The 19230-nt window shown below is 44.3% G+C and overlaps 5 protein-coding genes across 7 annotated transcripts; 2 read left to right on the top strand and 3 right to left on the bottom strand.

The window, feature by feature from the left end:
• The first annotated feature begins 807 nt into the window (after nucleotides 1-807).
• LOC4331553 (putative magnesium transporter MRS2-H) lies at nucleotides 808-3122 on the top strand. The gene is made up of 4 exons (NM_001417190.1): nucleotides 808-1342; nucleotides 1453-1889; nucleotides 2209-2469; nucleotides 2593-3122. The coding sequence occupies exons 1-4, from the start codon at nucleotides 1018-1020 to the stop codon at nucleotides 2875-2877; spliced, it is 1308 nt and encodes a 435-aa protein (NP_001404119.1). The 5' UTR covers nucleotides 808-1017; the 3' UTR covers nucleotides 2878-3122.
• A 292-nt stretch (nucleotides 3123-3414) lies between these two features.
• LOC4331552 (uncharacterized) lies at nucleotides 3415-5026 on the bottom strand. Its single transcript, NM_001417189.1, has 5 exons — nucleotides 4479-5026; nucleotides 4328-4399; nucleotides 4119-4243; nucleotides 3919-3991; nucleotides 3415-3814 (listed from the first exon to the last, which is right to left on the bottom strand). The coding sequence occupies exons 1-5, from the start codon at nucleotides 4857-4859 to the stop codon at nucleotides 3710-3712; spliced, it is 756 nt and encodes a 251-aa protein (NP_001404118.1). The 5' UTR covers nucleotides 4860-5026; the 3' UTR covers nucleotides 3415-3709.
• Nucleotides 5027-5213: 187 nt separating this feature from the next.
• Nucleotides 5214-8990, bottom strand: LOC4331551 (mitochondrial outer membrane protein porin 6-like). Of its 3 annotated transcripts, none has more exons than NM_001402039.1 (7): nucleotides 8841-8990; nucleotides 8502-8581; nucleotides 7779-7846; nucleotides 7579-7689; nucleotides 6981-7067; nucleotides 6547-6755; nucleotides 5214-6116 (listed from the first exon to the last, which is right to left on the bottom strand). In NM_001402039.1, the coding sequence occupies exons 2-7, from the start codon at nucleotides 8548-8550 to the stop codon at nucleotides 5810-5812; spliced, it is 831 nt and encodes a 276-aa protein (NP_001388968.1). In that variant the 5' UTR covers nucleotides 8551-8581; nucleotides 8841-8990; the 3' UTR covers nucleotides 5214-5809. The 3 variants fall into 3 exon arrangements, 2 of the variants coding, with proteins under 2 accessions (NP_001388968.1, XP_066164213.1); XM_066308116.1 differs by having other exon boundaries at nucleotides 5572-6116; nucleotides 8831-8951; NR_174988.1 differs by lacking the exons at nucleotides 5214-6116; nucleotides 6547-6755; nucleotides 6981-7067; nucleotides 7579-7689; nucleotides 7779-7846 and having other exon boundaries at nucleotides 8247-8581; nucleotides 8841-8956.
• Nucleotides 8991-10716: 1726 nt separating this feature from the next.
• On the bottom strand, nucleotides 10717-13401 carry LOC4331550 (CSC1-like protein At4g35870). The gene has a single exon (XM_015777249.3). It carries the CDS (start codon nucleotides 13311-13313, stop codon nucleotides 10935-10937), a length of 2379 nt encoding a protein of 792 aa, XP_015632735.1. The 5' UTR covers nucleotides 13314-13401; the 3' UTR covers nucleotides 10717-10934.
• Nucleotides 13402-15098: 1697 nt separating this feature from the next.
• LOC4331549 (protein CHAPERONE-LIKE PROTEIN OF POR1, chloroplastic) lies at nucleotides 15099-19133 on the top strand. Its single transcript, NM_001417187.1, has 3 exons — nucleotides 15099-15565; nucleotides 16430-16790; nucleotides 18277-19133. The coding sequence occupies exons 1-3, from the start codon at nucleotides 15257-15259 to the stop codon at nucleotides 18450-18452; spliced, it is 846 nt and encodes a 281-aa protein (NP_001404116.1). The 5' UTR covers nucleotides 15099-15256; the 3' UTR covers nucleotides 18453-19133.
• The last annotated feature ends 97 nt before the right edge of the window (nucleotides 19134-19230 follow it).

Below are 19230 nucleotides of genomic sequence, written 5' to 3'. Positions count from 1 at the left end.
AGCTCGGCTGCTTTGAGCAGATATACATGATGCAGATCCGTGTAACGCTACGGGCGACATGACCAGCAGCGAGATTTTCGTCACCAGATGATGGGTATCGTCGTGGCAGATGGATCATCCTCGCATCCATTTACTACTACTACTGGCGAAATGGTCCTGGATTTCTTATACGGCTTTGCAAGGATCAAGAAAAACAGCAGCGTCCGGCCGGCGGCCAACACGCATTCCTACTACTCTGAGTCGTGTCCGTGGGCCTGAATCGTGTGTAGTACTACTCCAGTCGAGCGAATGGGCGAAGCAGAGCTCTATAATGCGTCGTGGTACTGAACATTTTTGTAGAGTGAAGGCGACAAGCAAAGGAGAAGTGAAGGGCATCAATGTATCATTATCATAACATTTTGTTGCCATTCTGCGATGCGATGCAACTGGCTCTGGAGATCCCGCATCATTATCGTCTGAAGCGGAATTGATTAAACCTGCAGCGTAAGTGACGCAAGGCATTCAGAGTTTCAGAGTCGTATGCTTTGGGTTTGTCGCTTTGTTTACTAAAATTGCCAGCGAGTACTGAGTACGAGTTGTAGTACAGCATCATTGTTCAAGATATAGCCGGTCAGATCTGGACCGCAGAAATGCAGAAATGTATTTTTGTCACGGCAAAATCTACCTCTCCAAGGTAACCAATACAAATGGCATCTTGAATATGGGCCGTGAAATTCGGTCCAGAAGGGGCCTTTTGGGCTGAAATTGCTCAGTTTTGGGCCTGAAAAGTTCAAATTACCCCGCTTCTTCTGTTCTCCGAGAAAACCCAAGCGAAGAGGGCGACGTCGAGGTCGTCGTCCTCGACGGCTTCGCCGGCCGCGCAAACCGCCGAACACCTCGCCTTCGCGCGACCAAGGCGGCCTCTCGCTGTCGCCTCGCCTCCCTCCCCGACGACTCCGCCGCGTCCCCGTCAAAAAACAGCATCCACCGCCGCCATCTCCGCAATGGTGGCCGCGTCGCCGCTGGCTCCTCCTCGCGATGGCCCTCCCCTGCGCCTTCCTCTCCGCCGCCGCCGCCGCCAACGCCACCTCCTTCTCGTCGTCGCCGGAATCCAGGCGATGCCGTTCAGTACACCGCGTTCCCTCCCGACCAAGGCCTCCCCTCGCGCCGCCGGCCCGTGTGATGGGCAAGGGTAATAGCAAGAGGAAGGCGGCGAACACCCGGCTGTGGATGCGGCTGGATCGGCGGGGCGGGTGCGAGATGATCCTGTGCGATAAGTCCTTCGTCGCCCGCCGCTCCGGCTTGCCGGCGCGCGACCTCCGCGTCCTCAGCCCCCTCCTCTCCCGCTCCCCCAGCATCCTCGGTGAGCTGCTGCTGTAAATTTTTTTATCCCTCCTAGTGCGATTGATCTATCCATTATTCGAGACCATGTAGATGAAGATTCGCATTGGAATTTTGGTTTTGATTTTGCAGCGAGGGAGAAGGCTATGGTAATCAATCTGGAATTTGTTAGAGCAATCGTAACTGCTGATGAGGTGCTGGTGCTGGAACCTCTTGCTCAAGAGGTTCTCCCTTTCGTTGAGAAATTAAGGAAGCATTTCCCACTGAAAAGTCTGGATGTTGATGATGTCTCTACCCATATGCATACGGAAAACCAAGATGGCGAACTTGCTCAAGATGTTTCCTGTTATGAGGTAGAAGGGGCCAACCATGAGCTTCCATTTGAGTTTCAGGTTTTGGATTTCGCCCTAGAAGCAGTGTGCTTGTCGTACAACTCCACCATATCTGACCTTAACAGGAGTGCCATTGCTGTGCTGGATGATCTGATGAAGAGTGTCAGCACTAGGAATCTTGAGCGCGTCTGGAGCCTGAAAAGCAGCCTCACTCGCTTGCTTGCAAGTGTGCAGAAGGTATCATTACTTCATTAGAATGTACATCTTTGATCCGTTGATATCTCTCAAGTATCACTCACATCCTTTTGTTCATTTCTACTAACAAACGGTACACCATTTGCTTAGCTATCTTAGTCTGAATTTCTGAACAATAGTATATGCAATACGTATGGTGTCAATAACAAAGCACGTTTAGATCTTCAAAAGGCCTGCAAACATAAATCCAATTATCATTTATTGTATATAGTTCTGTAATTTTTCTCATACTTCACAAAGCTCATCCATCTCATTTAACCTACTTTTTCTTCAAAATGATATCGCCTTTCAAAAATTCCAGGTCAGAGATGAAGTAGAGCATATTTTGGATGATAATGAAGCTATGGCACATCTGTGTACAGCAAGGAAAACAAAAGGACAGAAGGATTTATTGAACACCATTTTATTTCCAGAAACAAGACTCTGTAGAACACACTCTAGTATTGAGAACAGTACTGGCATTCGTACATGTGTTCCTTCGGATAGCGATGCTCATATCTTAGATATGTTATTGGAAGCCTATTTCAAGCAGCTTGATGGGATTCGCAACAGAATTTTCTTGGTTAGTTCTTTTCTTTCCCTTGCATTATAGTATTTGGTTAGAGGGACATAATTCTTATGGTAGTTCCCATATATCATAAATCACGCTGATCGTGCAAAGAATTCTCCTTTGTAAATTTCACAGGTTCGGCAGTATATTGTTGACACAGAAGATTATATCAGCATCCAACTTGACAACAAACGGAATGAACTCCTAGGGCTCCAGCTTACCCTGATCATCGCATCCTTTGGCATAGCCATCAACACCTTCATAGCTGCGGCTTTTGCGATGAACATCCCTCACCGTGGGTATCATTTCGTTATTGGAGTACCCTTTGGACAATTTGTTGGAGCCACCTCATTTTTATGCATGTCGATTGTCATACTGTTGTTCACATATGCCTGGAGGAACAGGTTGCTCTGCACTTGAGCTAGCACAACCTCAGAGTAATCAACAAGAGCCTCACCTCTCACCTGTGACACTGATTAGTATTCTTCTTCAGGATGCCTTAGAATTCCTGTTCTATTTGTGCTTCAGAAGTTCAGAATACCTCACCAACTGCTTCTCAATGTGGAAACGTGCAATCCATGAGTTATATATATTTCCTAATTTCCGACAATGTAAAACAAGTTGCACTTACTCTTATTTCATGTGAAGGGGAATCATTGTTATTTATATAGGAATGGTCCATATTCTGAATTTCCAAACTCCTATATTGGGCCTATTTCGCTACCATATTCGACGTGGGACCCATGTAGGTTGTTGTATTCTGCAGCTCCGTTTACCATGGAGTAGCGGAACAGGATCATTTGACTTAACTACTGTGTAGTTGAGCCACTGACATGTGAGTTATAGACTCATAGTAAAGTTGGATCCACGTGTCAATGACTCAAGGGGTCTGCCTCCCTCCATTCTCCAATCGCCGATGCCGGCCGAGCTCCGTCGGCGAGGTACGTAAGGCAGTTTCAAATATTCGATGTGTGATTCTGCTTATCGGACCCTGTGCAACTGATCATGTCTCGGTCAAATTGACAGTGCCCAGCACACAATTATCAGCGCAACACGATGGAATTCGTTGTCGTCAATACACAATCCAACACCAGGTCTACATTATTGTCAACATTCGCAGGGTGAAAAGAAACAAAGGGAAAACAAGAGAGAGAAAACTCTCTCTGTGTTTCATTTCTCTTCGATGTGTGTAACAGGGATGCCTCTGAGAGCTAATCACAGAGAAGCAAACCCCAGATGTTGTGGCTGAGGATTAGAAGCTGAGCCCGAGCTGTAGCCCGAAGGCTGCGTGGATTAGAAACAGGGTCATGATGCCGCTGCCGAGGAGTCCATGTGCATTTCTCAGCGAAGGATTACCCTGAAAAAGAACACAATGAGTTAGACATACTGTTTCTGGCAGAATACTGAATCTTGCATGTTTTGAAAGCAAGTACTGAACTGAAAATTGTAATCTGAAGTTACCTCGAACAATGTCGGCAGGATAGACTGAATGGTAAGGAGTGCAAGGCCGATGATGCCGGTCACAGCATGCGGACTGCAAAGCCATTGCCAATGAAAGATCAGAAGGTAATTCAACCTAGTGTTACCTAGTGCCTGGAGCCCTGAACTCTCACTGATCAAACTTAACCTTCTGAATTCTGAGAGAGAAATCAGTAGAGTACCTCTCAAAGATTGGTTTGTCTGACGTGAGAAGAGCGGTGACTCCACCAGTGGCGCCAGCTGCGAAGAAGAAGAACATGCCGGCGAGGAGCTTCGGGTGGAGGTCCTTGGCCTTGGCCTTCTCTTCCTGAATGTATTCATGTGACACCATTCAGTCCAATCTTGTGATGCAAAATTCAGCACAATTGTAGTAGAAGGCAGTGCTACTTACAGGGTCATCCGATAGCTTGATCCTGAAGCCCAGGTATGTTCCGTAGCCACCCATTGCAAAGAGCACCACGGCCTGAAAAATTCAGAGAAATGAGTGGGTGATCAGCGGAGAGATTTCCCTCATGGCGAGCAAGAGAATGCAGGGAGTCCACCATGTTGCCGGGGTGGCCCCAGTGCACGAGCCAGCCGGGGAGGCCCCACGTCTTGACCAGCTCGACGAACGGCTCGAACACGGCGCGCACCGGCTCGGCCCCCGGCAGCAGCGCCGCCAGCAGGAGCGGGCACGGCGCCAGCGAGTAGAGCCGCGTCGTCGTCTGGCCGTCACCCGGCTGCTGCTGCTGCTGCACCCGCTCCCGCGGAGGTGGAGTGGCAGCGACAGCCGGAGGAGACCGCGTAGTAGCTCGCAGCGCTGCCCGGCGCGGCGTAGGTGGCACCGCGCCCGCGGGACGACGAGGCCCGCGCGGAGTCCTCGTCGACGAGGCGTGCGGGCGCAGGACGGCGGCGTAGCTCGCCATTGTCACGGCTACCCCCATGCCTCCTCCCTGTAGGCTGTTCACCGTCTACTACTCGTCAGTGTGGCCGTCGTGTGAGATGGAAAGTGAGCGAGGATAAAGTTGGGGAAGGCGAGAAAGGGGTAGGAGACGGAGGAGCGTGGAGGGAGGCAGGCCAAGTGAGGACGCATGATGCAAATGGGTTTTTCTTTTCTTTCCTTTGGTTTCATGGGTACTACTTCGTACTAACAAATGGTTGGTGGTGACCTATCGGGAACCAACCACCGTTGTTACGCTTAAACTTAAAGTTCATAATTTAAGCCTAAGCGAATATAGAACTGTATTTGACTCTCCAGTGAATTGTCACTTCTAGAACTCTAGGATAGTTATGTTTTTGGAGAGATTAACTATATTTAGCGGTGATGAGCATCAGAACAAAACATTGTTAGTACAATGTCTAAATAGTGTACTCTCTTGAAACAATTGAAATGACCATATGGTACACTGCAAACAATTGAAAAAAAAGGGCACATCAGCATGCCAAAACTGCATAAAAAAACAGATATCAAATCATTTCTAACTCCCATTTGGCTCAGCAACAAGCCAACCAAAACTGCATCACAGAATAATGCAGATATCGAATCATTTCCAACTCCCATTTGGCTCAGCAACAAACCAACGTGGCACTTAGTCACTTACCCTGATATTCTTCTTCAAGGGGGGCTCTTCAAGGTGTACAATCGACACCGAATAGTTTCTGAAGCAGCAAAACAGTAAATCTATTGTTTCCAGTACAAAACTCTCTGTATTTTCAATTCTCGGGATGAAGTCGGCTGGTGGTAGGGTTCCACAAAACTAAGACCAACTCCAAGACAACAACGTTTCTTCGGCCAAGACACTTACAAAACGGGCATAAAATGGTGGAGCTTTCGTAAGTATGGCTAGGATGCACACGGGCAAGAAGTATCTAACACTTGTACAGGAGGTGATAATCAAGGCTTCAAGGCTATGGCCACGCCGAATCTTGAAGGCGAACTCACCACTTTGGGATCATACTCGGCAGAAATACTTACAGTAGACTTGGGCCTCCACTCATGCTGACAGAGAACTCCAACTTTGCCACCATTGCTAAATCTTGTCTTCAGCAACGTCGAAGAATCAATAGCATGAGAGCTCCCGATGGTGAAATAGTTCTCTTTTGTTTTTAACTTGTGCGTTACTTCAGCCGCCACTGTAGCTCCATTGGTTTCATTGAACGTGTGGATATAAGAAGCTTTTAAAGTCTCCCCTTTATCAGCCCTGTGTGGTAACAATTGTAGAAACTATTTATCAGTGCATGGGTAAAGGTGATGTTGCTTAGGGACAATATGCAGAAGACAAATACAGGAAGACATAAGAACAACATATTGCATATAAATTGTACAGATACCAGCACATTATATTGTGTTGCTGCCCTGGTACGTACAAATAGTGCTATTGCGTGCTGTTTTAACTATAGGTAGCAGTCAAGTTCATCACCTTTAGAGCATCCACTTTGGAAGCTCAAAATATCAATCATGACCAAAACTTATGTTCATTCATGTTATATTTCAAGAATTATAGGAAAAAAATATGGGTTAACTTCAGTAAGTGCAAATCAACGATGTAACTGAGTACGATATTGGAACAATGCACGTGCATAGCGCAGACTGTTGTATGCTTAAGCAAAGCAGAAACTCGGGAAACTTACAATAGTACGGCAGCAGAAAAATCATGTTTGTTATAGCAGATCCCTGAGTTGTACTTAGTAACAGAAGCTGAAGTGCTGTCGAATCCAACCTCAGCACCAGCACTAAGTTCATTCGTGCCGATAGTTGCTGCCAGCTCAATTAAAGGCGTTGATGTCAAACCAATGGTAGAATTCAGTGCAAAATGGTCATGAAGGTATTGCAAATCAAGCTGCCAATGAGAAAAGACTAAGCATTAGCACAGTAGAACATTCAGAAAGGCAAATATTACAGAAAACTACAAGACAAAAATATTGGTTATAAGCCATCAGGGGATTGGTAAACACAATGTCAGGACAAGTTGGATATGGTTCAACTAAATTAGCTGAAACACCACTGAATTTCTATGTTTGAGGGAAAAAAATGATATTCTTCCACCATATCAGAATATACCAACCTTCCCGGACTTTTGATCAGGAACCCTGAAGCTAAAAGAAGTCTTCAGACCAGTAAGGGCTTCATCAACAGTGACTGTGGTTGACACCTGTAAACAGAATGACTGTAGTGAGATACAGGTATACAGGACGTACAGCCCTGAGATGACAAACTAGAAACAGATTAAGCAAAACGTGGCACTGAACGAGTATTATGGATGCACAAGTGCAGAAGTCTATATTTCTAAAATACCATACTAAAATCCAATGGCTAATTAAGTCCGTAGCAATGTATGTTGCTTCATATATGTCTAAATACCATACTGAAATCCAATGGCTAATTAAGTCCGTAGCAATGAATGTTGCTTCATATATGTCTAAATACCATACTGAAATCCAATGGCTAATTAAGTCAGTAGCAACGTATGTTTCTTCATACCATCTTCTATACATGCAACTTAGCTCCATATCATACGGCATAACTTTTTGATGGCATGATATGTAATAATAAATACCAAAAAATAGCACCGATTGTTCAACAAAACAATAGCTAATGCTACACAAGTAAAGTCAGGCTTTACAAATATAGCTAAACTAGAGAGCCAAACACAGGGAACTTACTCTAGATTCACTATCAATCTTGACATCAACAGTGGTTTTGCCACTTTTATGTTGTGTCTGTATGTCACCGATGAAGAGTTCGTCTATCTTCACACCGGTGGCTGTTAGACCCTATTAATAAAAGTAGAAGCTGTGAGCATGGTATCTTCACAAATTTCTGGTAGGGATTAAACCATGAACAGAAGGAGTGAAACCCTTACCAAACCAGAATTGCTAGTTGTCGTTAAAGAAAACTTTTGGTCAAAATTGTAGTCCTTGTACAAAAGATCTATATGGTATAACAAGCAAATATGTTAGTGGAAAGTGTGAGTCGTTTAAGACAACACGAAAATCAGAGCGAAAAGGTAAATAACAAAGAAAACCATGTAAAAAATAAAATTTATCTGCACTTGCCAAACCACATCAGAATATCAGATATAAAAAGACAAAGATGAAAGATTGAGGTAAATCAATAGATGTGTTCAGGTAAGCAATAAGCATCCCAGCCTATAGAATATTCAGTGATATTTAGGTCTCCGTCAGAATTGAGCTGCTGTTTCTTTATGCATGATCCATACATGTGGATGAACAATGACAATATACAATATACAGTGACAGTTCTCTATGGTATTAAATGTCAAATTATTGTAATAATTAAATGAAATCTGCGAGTATGACGCATCGAATGATGATCACATAAATCCTGTGATACCCAGCAAAGTCATTTGACCTCACTGGATTCCAAGTTGTGCCAAAAGTATCACATACAGACAGTACACAGCAGCATAAAAGAGATACTAAGAAAACACACACTGCTTCTAATAATTTTTTTTAAGACAACAAAGTTAAACTACCAAACAAAATTTGACCCGCAAAATGCACAAAGTGGCACGAAGCGAGACGGAAAATAAACTACAGTCTTCCGAGACATAGACACTGCTTGCCTTTTGCTCTCTTCCCAATGTTGAGGAACGGAGCTGGGCCTTTGCTCATCCTTGCCTAACGAAGTGATTCTGCCTCTTACCTGCAAAGGAAAAGCACAAACATATTATCGGTATCTTCCCAACACAAGAGAAACCAAGGGATGATGTAATCCCCAACGTGGGGGCATTGAACCCGCAGAAATCTATGGAAAATAAACCCCCGGAAAATTGCTTTTAGACTCAGGTCAAAGGCGAAAAGAAAAGCATCCAGATCTAGAGGGCAAGCTAAAGGTTGGGGACAAAGAGAGAAGGCGTGGGTAGAGGGAGACGGGGACAAGGATGCCGCGTACGGGTGCTCACCGGCGAGGATGCGGGCGGAAGCAGCAGGACGCCGGCGCCGCTGCGGCTGCGCTGGTCGGCGCAGGGCGGCGGGCGAACACGCGAGGAGACGAGGAGACGGGAGTGGAAGCCGAGAGAGAGAGGAGAACGTAGGGAAGTCAGAGGCCAATTAACGTGGGCTGTTTGGCGATATGGGCTTCTTGTACAGCCCGGTATCTGACCACAGTCTGAATCGAGTACGGCCCGGCTGAAAAAAAGAATTACTACATGAAACTGTAATGATATTATTATTAGGCACTCGTTGTTGCAAAAATAATAAAAAATACTAAAAAAATTAGGCACTCCTGTTAACAGATCAATGGCACAACCAATTCGATTCGAACAGAGACGTTAGTTAGGGATGAATAGAGTTAATTTTGGAGGGGAAAATTCATTGTAGTCTATTATGCAGCATTGTTGTTTAAACTTTAAACCATGAAAATACAAATATACAACTTTTATTTTTGTTACTTATTTATTTTACTACTACTACGTTTCAAAATATAATAAATTTTGGGAAACGGTAGTACTACTATTTTTTCAACAGTAGCTAAACCAATCGTAGCGATAACATAGGTCTTCTAGATTTAGATGTGTTTAGTTCACGCCAAAATTGGAAGTTTGGTTAAAATTGAAACGATGTAATGGAAAAGTTAGAAGTTTATGTGTAGGAAAATTTTGATGTGATGGAAAAGTTGAAAGTTTAAAGAAAAAGTTTGGAACTAAACTCGGCCCTGCATAGAAAGCTGTAGGACAGCTAGTAGAGAGTAGAGACGGGTGAAGCAAAAGATAAATCGTCCTTTGCCATAAGCTTTTGGCAGAGTTGTTTGTGTTTCGCTCTCAGAATTCATCACCAACGAAGTCATGCTGAATCGCTGATTGCTGAATACAGTTACTAGAAAAATTTGTACAGCAGGAGGAGAACAGAAAGATGCAATAAGGTTTGTCTAGCTGCATGAAGACCAGGTTTAATATAACGCTCTGTCAACCTTTCATATCTCACATAACCAATGTAAGCAATTTACAGATGGTCAACAACAGTGCAAGGGTTATCTGCAATGCACATGGACATTTGAACACTGCATTTTGCTGTACCATATGGAAAGGAAAGTCTCAAAGTCGCCTTGCGGAAAGAAAATTCGCAGACAATCCAATGATAATCAGCTTAGGCTGTGTTTAGTTCACGCTAAAATTGAAAGTTTGGTTGAAATTGAAACGATGTGACGAAAAAGTTGGAAGTTTGTGTGTAAGAAAGTTTTGATGTGATGGAAAAGTTGGAAGTTTGAAGAAAAACTTTGGATCTAAACACGGAATTAGATTTGAAGCAGCCGAATCAGGCAACCAAACATGTACTATTAGCCTGCTTACTCTCAAGGGCATTTGGGGTGAAAAATTTAAGACATGAATGTGATTACAAAATATGCACGCCATGCGAAAGGATCATTATGCAATAGAACATTGGGTACAGAAACAGCGAAGTGACAAAGCATAAATGAGAACCAAAAAAGGAGAGAAACGTACAACTGGGTTATCAACAAACAAAGCATTCTGATATATCATTACGTTGTACCTGTTCAACTATGACAGCGTTTGGGAAGATATACCAATACATCAAAAGGATAGTTTGCTTTGTCACATGATCCATTGACACATAGGGTAGTTTTCAGCAGCAAATGACATTTCGCAATTCTCATTCACATGAATATTTCTCTTCTAGTTTGACAGTAGCTGGCAATTTTGAACTCATGAATGACAAGAAGGATAAATCAGGCATGCCTCGACACATTTGTTGGTACAGGGGCATTTGCAAAAGGATGGATGCAATCACAAAAGGCCCAAACAGAAAATGCCGTTCGTGTAGGATAATGTTAAGTATTTTCTTCTCATAGAATTTTAGATACACAGCTTTAATGATCTAAACAGTGCGTGCTTTTCATTTCCAACAAACAAATTCAGCTAGAAGCCAAAAGAGTTACCTATGTAACTGTACAAAAGGTCAAGAGTGGTACAATGAAAAGCTCAGGTGAAAGAGATAAGAAATAACTAAACAAGTGTGTATTGACCTTGAAATTTTCTTCAGGATTGATACAGGCTCCAATCCAGGTCAGGTTGTGAAAAAACTTCATAATCTGTTGGACCATCTACAAAGCTATTAACTGTCTGCATCCCTTCCAACAAGGATGGCTGGAAGCGATCACTTCTAGAGGGCAGCAATTTATAAAAGACTAACAAACTAAGAGTACATATTGCCTGTAGCTTCATAGGATCACCTTGGACTGCAAAGAATAGTAACATTGCAACAAGGAAGAAAATAACGCAGAATTGCATGATGCAGATCACCATGTCCATCAGCTTCCCATCATTGCCTGCAGGAAACCCTCTAACTCTGTAGATAAACAGGAAATTGTACTTGTCCACAAGGTATCGGTAGCCAAAGTATACTGCGCCGACAGGAACTGTCAGAGGAGCAAACAGTGAGTAGATCATTGTGAGCGCGAATATTGTAATGTCAAATGCATAGTATTGTGCAAAGTCAAATGTCTGCTTTGGCATATGGAAGCTCCTGTTTATCGGGTACAATGAAAGATCATGCTCCTCAATACCATTCAGAATGCCACTGTCTTCTCTCTCAGACATTAGAGGCGCTCTCAAATTATTTGTTTCTTCGCCATCATGCATCAGTTGGTAGTCCTCATTTTCTTCAGGGACCAACTGGACCATATCATTCTTTCTAAATTTCTTCATTACATGCTTTATCCAAGGGATTGGAGCCAACAGATCAAAGGATATTCCTAGAAAGGTGCATGTGATCAAGAATGCCAGGGAGGAGAGTGAAGATCTTGACAAAAAAGAGGGGCTTAAGTATTGTTCAATCTGCTTGCAATCAACACTGTCTAGGTAGCACCGGCCCATACTGAGTATCCAACTTTCAAGCGATGATTCCACCAGCGCACGCAGTAGAATGAGATTAACAAGGAAGAAGCAAACCATCTTCAACAATGCAGCCCTCTGCTCTCCCGACACTGTCAGATGACACTCAAACTTGGAGAAGTAAGACAGCACTGATGGGATGATAATATACATGCTCACAAAAATGAGGACGTTGGGAAGAAACTGAAAGATAATGGTCCAGAACCAGCTAGAGCTTTGGAGCCAGACAAGCCATGATTTGGCGTTATCCATAGCCTCCACATTGATGATCCGCGCTGCACTTTGCATCCCACTAATTATTGCCAATGGTGAACTGAAGAACAAGAGCATCAGAATGAGGCAGGTGTTGACTGCAATACGCCGCAATCCTAGTGAGGTCTTGCTCAGCCCTAGATGGTTCCAGTAGATATCTGATGCCGGTGGTGCCCTTTCCACAGTCCAACGGCTTCTCTCAAGCTGGAGCTCCATCACCGGGAAGAACCTCCCTATTGGTGTCTTCTTCCTTTCCATCCGGAAATCTCTCACAGCCTTGTTTGCTGTATACACGTCCTTAAAAACCACAAAGGCTATGCCAGCACCGGGAGCACGCCCATCCTTATAATCCGATAACCTGCTACCGAGGACAAGTTTCTTTGTCTGCAACCTCCTTAGCATTTCCTCGTCAGTAAACCCGAACCTCTCTGCTGTCATCACCCACAGCTCTTTGCATCTCCTCACAATCCAATGCTCTTCTGAATGTCTTCCACCCTGAGCAAATTCATCAAATAGGTTGCGGGCATCCATCCTTGCCTCCAGCCAAGAAATCCTGTTCCGCACCTTCCCCCACTCCTCAGCTAGATACTCCAGCGTGCAGAGATCGAAGGGCACGATGACCCGGTACACCTTTCCAGGGTACTTGTGCTCAAAGTAATCCTTGAGCGGGGTCTTGTCTGCGGCGAGCGTCTTGGGAATGCCCTGGATCATGATGGTGAAGACGGCAACCGAGCTGGAGTTGGGGTCGCTGGGGTTGCCGTTGCCGTCGCGGAAGCGGGTGATGCGAAGGGCGTCCTCCATGCGGGAGATGCCGAGATGGGCGATGGCGACGACGGCGGCGGTGAGGAGGAGATGGAGCCAGAGGAGCGGGGATGACTTGGGGATGTGGGAGATGGTGGTGGCGGCGAACTGGTCGGCGATGGCGGCGTCCCCGGCGAGGAGGTTGAGCGGGAGGGCGGCGGCGACGGCGGCGGCGGCCACGGCGGCGAGCACGAGGAAGGAGGCGCGCTCGAAGAGGAGGAACTGGGCGGCGTCGGCCCCGCAGTGGAGCGCGATCTGCGGCGCGGTGGCGTGGTAGACGGCGAGGAGCTTGGCGGCGAGCGCGGAGGGCCCCGGGATGCGGCGGTGGTCGAAGCGGAGCTTGACGAGGAGGAAGAGGAGCACGCAGGAGGCGGCCCCCACCGCGGAGATGTTGACCAGGTACTGGATGCTGCCGTACCACGCCTCCGGCTCCCCGCCGCCGGCGTCCGGCGGCGGCGCGGTCGGCCCCATCGCCGGGGGACGGGGACGTGACGAAACCCTAGGTTCGGGCCGCGAAATATGCCGACGAGATGCCCCGGTTCACCGCGGTTCGTGGCGTGGCGTGGCGGGGTGGGGGTGGGGCTAGATCACGCGAGGTCGGGGGCGAGACGTGACGTGTCGCGGTGCGCGCTGCCGCACACCAGCGTCGGGATCTGACGCTGGAAGGTGGGGACACGCCTCGTCTTTTTCTCGGTGGATACTTCGGTTTTTCCGGGAAGAAAGTGGGGAAAGTAATTATTAAGAGGAAAGTAACTTGAAGTTTAGGCGCAAAAACTTTGTTTGCAAGGTGATTTGGAATCGTATGATCAGCGCATCGGTCCACGGACTTTTTGATTGCTTTCTTTAGTGATCCTTTGCGTGTTGGGGGTAGGGTGAGAAGCCATAGGTTTTGTCATAATAATTTTTAGCCTTTTAAATTTATCGTAAAATATAATAATTTCTTCACTTGCATTCTCTTCTTAATCAATCGTTACATTCTCTTCTTAATTAATCGTCATATCATAATAGATTGTGTCCAACCCTTAAATTCATTATATATTAAGATCGATATAGTATATCTTACTATGCAAATAGCTCCAAATTTATGGGACAATGAAATAAATTACTCCCATGTTTTTAATTAACTGAAAACAGATACAGTTCACTTTTAAGCATAGACCATTCGTCTTCTCTCTCTTTTTTCAAAATGTTAGCGAACAATAAAATGTCATGACATTCAGGTGTATCATGTCATAAATGTTCACTTTAATCTAACCTTTTAAGAGTAATTGGTGATTACACTTCAAATAGTAAAGTCAAAGTTGTCGATTACAAAATTTCAAGCCCATGATAGGTCAAGATCTGCACGCACGCCCCTAGATGATCAACACTATATTACAAGCTAAATAGACGGAGGATAATAATAATTTCATAAATCTTAGTCCTATTAATGCTTAAACATTAGTTAGTGGGAGAGGTTTGTTGACGATGCTTCTTGTTCTTTTTATATATACTGGAGGTTCAAAACTCAAAAGCATCGATGATGGAATCTGATTCTTTTATCTAATCTGTGGTGTACGTTATAGATGAGTATACCTATCTAAGCCAACTTTTTGTTGTTCCTCCATGCAAATGCTTTTGTTTCTAGAGGACACGATCTCTTTTTTAGGAGCTTGACAGATCATTTGGATAAGGATAGTCACTTAAAATAGTGTTCAGACTTTTTCAAGAAGAATACTGAAGTACATATGTCTTGGGACCATAGGATTCTAAATTCCAACAGTATTACACTAATGAATTCTTTGGATAGTAACAGACCAAGTCATCTAAGTAAACCTTAACAACACACATTAATAAAAGATTAAATAAGCAACACACGAAAAACAACAGCAGAAATACACCATGTGCTATGATGACCCATTCTATAACTTCTACCATGAAAACAAATCATTTACTCCTTTTACTCTGAGTAACTGACATGTGAACCCAACAGCTCATAGGCTATTATATCAACAATCCACGTTAGAGAATAATATGTTAGAAAATCTTTTTCCCTCCAACTACTTAGTCCATAGCCTCACTTGTCCAACCATCTCAAAAGGTTATTGTGCACTTTGACAAAAGGGATAATTACCAAATGTCAATGTTGAGTAGTGGAGTTAAAAAGGAGGTCCCAACTTATCCATTTTTGTCCAAGTCAGAAATGAGAATGATCTCACCCATGTCCATTAGATAAAAAAAGTTTAAAACCATTTTACTAGAATCTTTATCCAAAACAAAATGGCAGCCTCCAAAAAAAAAAAGCCCCCAAAATTGTGTCCGGAAACCGGCCAAATCACCCTTAAAAAAATCTTAACGCCAGCGTCCGCGAGCACCAGAAGCCGACGCACACAGCCGCAGCAGCAGCAGTCGCGCACACACGAGCCACGAAGACGATGGCCACGGCCACGGCGCTCTCCCTGAGCGGCGGCGGGGGCGGGGGCTGCGGCGGCAGGTACCCCGCCACGGTGGCGCGGCGGTGCTGCTGCGCCGTCCCGCGGTCGCGGCGGGGTCCCGCGCCGCGGCGGCGCCTGGGCCTGGCGGCGTCCAGGGCGGACGACTCGTCGCCCGCGCCGTTCGAGATGACGCTGGAGGGCGCGCTGAAGCTGCTGGGCGTCGCCGAGGGCGCATCCTTCGACGACATCATGCGCGCCAAGAACGCCGTCCTCGCATCCTGCAAGGACGACCAGGACGCCGTCGCGCAGGTCGGGTGAATCTTCTTTCCCCCCTCTCTCACTCCTTCCATCTGTTCGTTCGTGTTCGCGTTCGCCTTTGCTTGGACCCAAGCAAAGGGAGATTTGTGCTGTATCCTTGGTGTCTCTCCAATTGAGTTGCTAACTTGCCATGAGAAGCGGCCTTAATCATCCGATAATGCAAGAAACGGTGTGAATTGGTGTGATACGTCTTGCCTTCAAGCCCCAAAGCGATCTTTTGGGGGTAATTACTTATTTAATATAGTGAATAAAGTGGAGACTTTAGCATGATCCTTAATTGGAACAGTTTGCTGATGATTGGTTGATCCTAGTTTCGACACGACTTGGGAGTTGTTAAAATAATATATAGCTTGGATATGCAGTACGCAAGTGTTTGTTTTCTATCCATGGTGATGGCTACCATATGTATACAAGTATACTGCCATTCTTGGACTAGTAAGTTGCTTCATAGGAAAGAGAGGAGTGTACACTTCTTACTTTTGTTTCTTCAGTTAAGTTCCAACTGCTCAACTTGTTTACGTATCTTATATTTACTCATCTTAATATGAATTTGCGATGTTCCTAGCCTTTCTTCTTCCATTGAACTAGTTGCAACCATTTCTTGTTTTTTTGTGCAAGTCATGCTCTTGACAAGTACCTTTGCTTGTGGCTGTTACTCATGTCCCTGTGCATTGCCTGAACGTCTGTTTCAAGAAATTTTCACAGGCAGGGCAGTAACTTATAAAGAAAGAGAAGCCGCTAAATTGTTGGCAGCATCTATTATAGTCTTATGGTTGCTCTAACACGTGATCAAACACCTGATATTGACTACATTTTCTATGCCATGTTTGACTTCATTTCTTTGTTTCATTTCAGGTTGAGGCTGCCTATGACATGCTGCTTATGCAGAGCTTATCACAGCGAAGGGCTGGCAAGGTTGTTGATAACAGCATCCGCTATGCTGACGTCAAACCTGTAAAAAGTGCAGGTTCAGGCACAGTACCACAGTGGATGCAAGCAACCATGAAGAACGCACCCGTGACATTTGAGGCTCCATCTTCGAGCAGCTTGGGTATCCAATCATGCGTTTATGGTGCACTGATGGTTTTCACTTATGCTAGTGGAAGCGCTACATCTTTACCATCAACATACACTAGCCCTGATGTGCCTGGATTTATCTTAGCAACAGGATTTGGTGCTTCATTGTATTTCCTGACAAAGAAAAATATGAACTTAGGTAAATTATTCCGACACCTTCTTTTGTTTCCCAATACTTATATTATCTGACAATTTATGTTCAATACATTTGAGCATGTTGTCAATTTCTGTGCAGCACTGCTTTAAATCCTGGTCAGTTTATGCGAGAAAAGCATAGAGGCACTAATCTAAACTAGTTTTGAGGTTACGAAGTCTCCTGTATCATGTCAATCGTATCATTAAACGTTTTGGTAAAGCTAGCTCTGTTCATGCCCGAGCAATGGTTGTTTAAAATTTTAAAAATAAAGCAACACTATTCTTATCATATTTGTAGGCTCTATTTAGCTTTCTTTGAGCAATCTTGAATTCTTGCCATGATATGATAGTTTCTTAAGAAATATTGCTTTGTATGTATTTGATTGTTTGCTTGGTTGCTTTAATGGGTAAAACAAGATGCATGGAATGTAAGGTGTAGTTCACTGGAGATATTTTTTAAGGCAGATAAATAGAGATAAGAGGTTTCACTAATCATGTGCTAAGATTGGCCCTTGGTCCTGTGCCATTTTAATTCTTGTTGGCATTAACGATGATTAAGCAGAGATCACTTGCCTCTTGTTGTGCAGCCAAAATGGTAGATTGCATCGTTCTCATAATTGAAAGATAGTAAATTCAGTATATATTAGCTAGGTTACAGGAGTTCCCAATAAACACATGAGAAGCCATGTCAAATATGCTTATATGCTGCATCTTCATTTTGCCTGACAAGTTGACAACTGTCTTGAATTATTATTTCTTCACATTATATTGAATATGTGGACCAATTTTGGTCTTCAGGTCAACGTAGATATTGGTTCAGACTTCAGAGAGATACATAGGCCGTGTTTAGTTCACCCTCAACTACCCCAAACTTCCAACTTTCCATCACATCACATCATATCCAAAACTTTCCTACACACATAAACTTCCAACTTTTTTTTCCAAACTTCCAACTTTTTTCAGGAACTAAACACAGCCTGTACTCTGGTGAAAGTACAAACTCATTTCTTCAGTTACTGTAGTAACAAATGTATGGGATTTAACTCTAGTTGTGTTGGCACCCTTTTGAGTGAAAAATACTAAGTCAAGACGGAATTGTTCCAAAGATGAATGTGCCTATAGATCCTCAATTGCACGCAGTTGTAGGCTTTTAAACATGTCAAATGAGCATGCTTAGATATCCACCATCCATCCTTACCATTGTAGGGCATAGTCTTGCAGTTAAATTGACCTGATCTTGCAGCTGTTTGATCTCTGTACTACCTTTGGTCTTGAATTGCTTGTTCACATCGAATTGCACGTCGGGGGGGGGGGGGGGGGATATCTGGCTTACATAAATATACAAACTTCTTAGCCACTTTTGTGCTTCTTATGGCATTGCTTACCTGTGGGAGGAAATCTGGTCCAGTACCCTGATTACTTCTCTTCTTGTGCCAACCTTCCTGCTTCGATTCAGAATGGCATAAGCGTTTTTGTGGTCCTTCGTGCAGGTAAAGCGGCATTGATTACTGTTGGGGGTCTTGCGGTCGGTGCGACAGTCGGATCTGCTGTGGAGAATTGGCTACAGGTTGATGTTGTGCCCTTTCTAGGCGTTCACTCCCCTGCTGTTGTTGTCAGTGAATTTATTCTGTTCTCCCAATTGTTGGTCTCGCTGTTTGTTAGATAGGATTAAAAACAAGTTGTCAGCCTGGCCTGTAATTAACCGAGATGAGCTAGCTCCGAAAAAGTCACGAAAATGCATCTTTCTCCTGAAGATGCCAGCAGCTGTGTATAGCAAACAATACATCGACGTCACTATCCTTTATACTTTAAAGATAACTTGTATCTAGTCTCTTTTCAGTCCAAATCTTGCTCTTCCTTACTGAAATTGATTGTGGAGCGTGTGGGTTGTGAGTTTCACTGTTTGACAGCAAAGTGGACTATTGATCCTTACAAGTGGTGAAGGGGGGCCACTGTGCTGATTGAAGATCTTGCAATCTGACCAACCTTGGCATCAAACTTCGTATGCAGCTGCAGTTCTTTCAGTAGGTTGAACCTGCAAAATGTATTCTTTAGTTTATCAGAATTTCTGTCATCCAAGGATGGCCCAATATTCGTGGTGAAATTGGCAGATGCCACATGCCAGTATTTGGATTGCTTTGCATCTAGTCACTGATGACATCTGAATGTGGATGCTTACAGGGGTTGGATTATTTGTTGTAGAACTCTAGTTTCCTTACCACCAACACAAACCTTATGAATGGTTTGGCAACATTCTAGATATCATGTATATATTCTACACTGTTTGTTGCAGTTTTTTTGTGCTATTACCAATTGAAGAAGTTTGGTCAGGTAATTTGAGTTTCTTAAAAACGAAGCTTGTGTGCCACTGTTTTTCCTAACCCCAATTGAGCAATGCTCTCCATCTCTTATTACTGGTGTGCCGACCTCCAGCAGAGAGAGCC

The sequence above is a fragment of the Oryza sativa genome, chromosome 3, assembly GCF_034140825.1.
Source record: "Oryza sativa Japonica Group chromosome 3, ASM3414082v1".
NCBI classification, from domain to species: Eukaryota; Viridiplantae; Streptophyta; class Magnoliopsida; order Poales; family Poaceae; genus Oryza; species Oryza sativa.
This window is presented reverse-complemented; position numbering and strand designations above follow the sequence as displayed.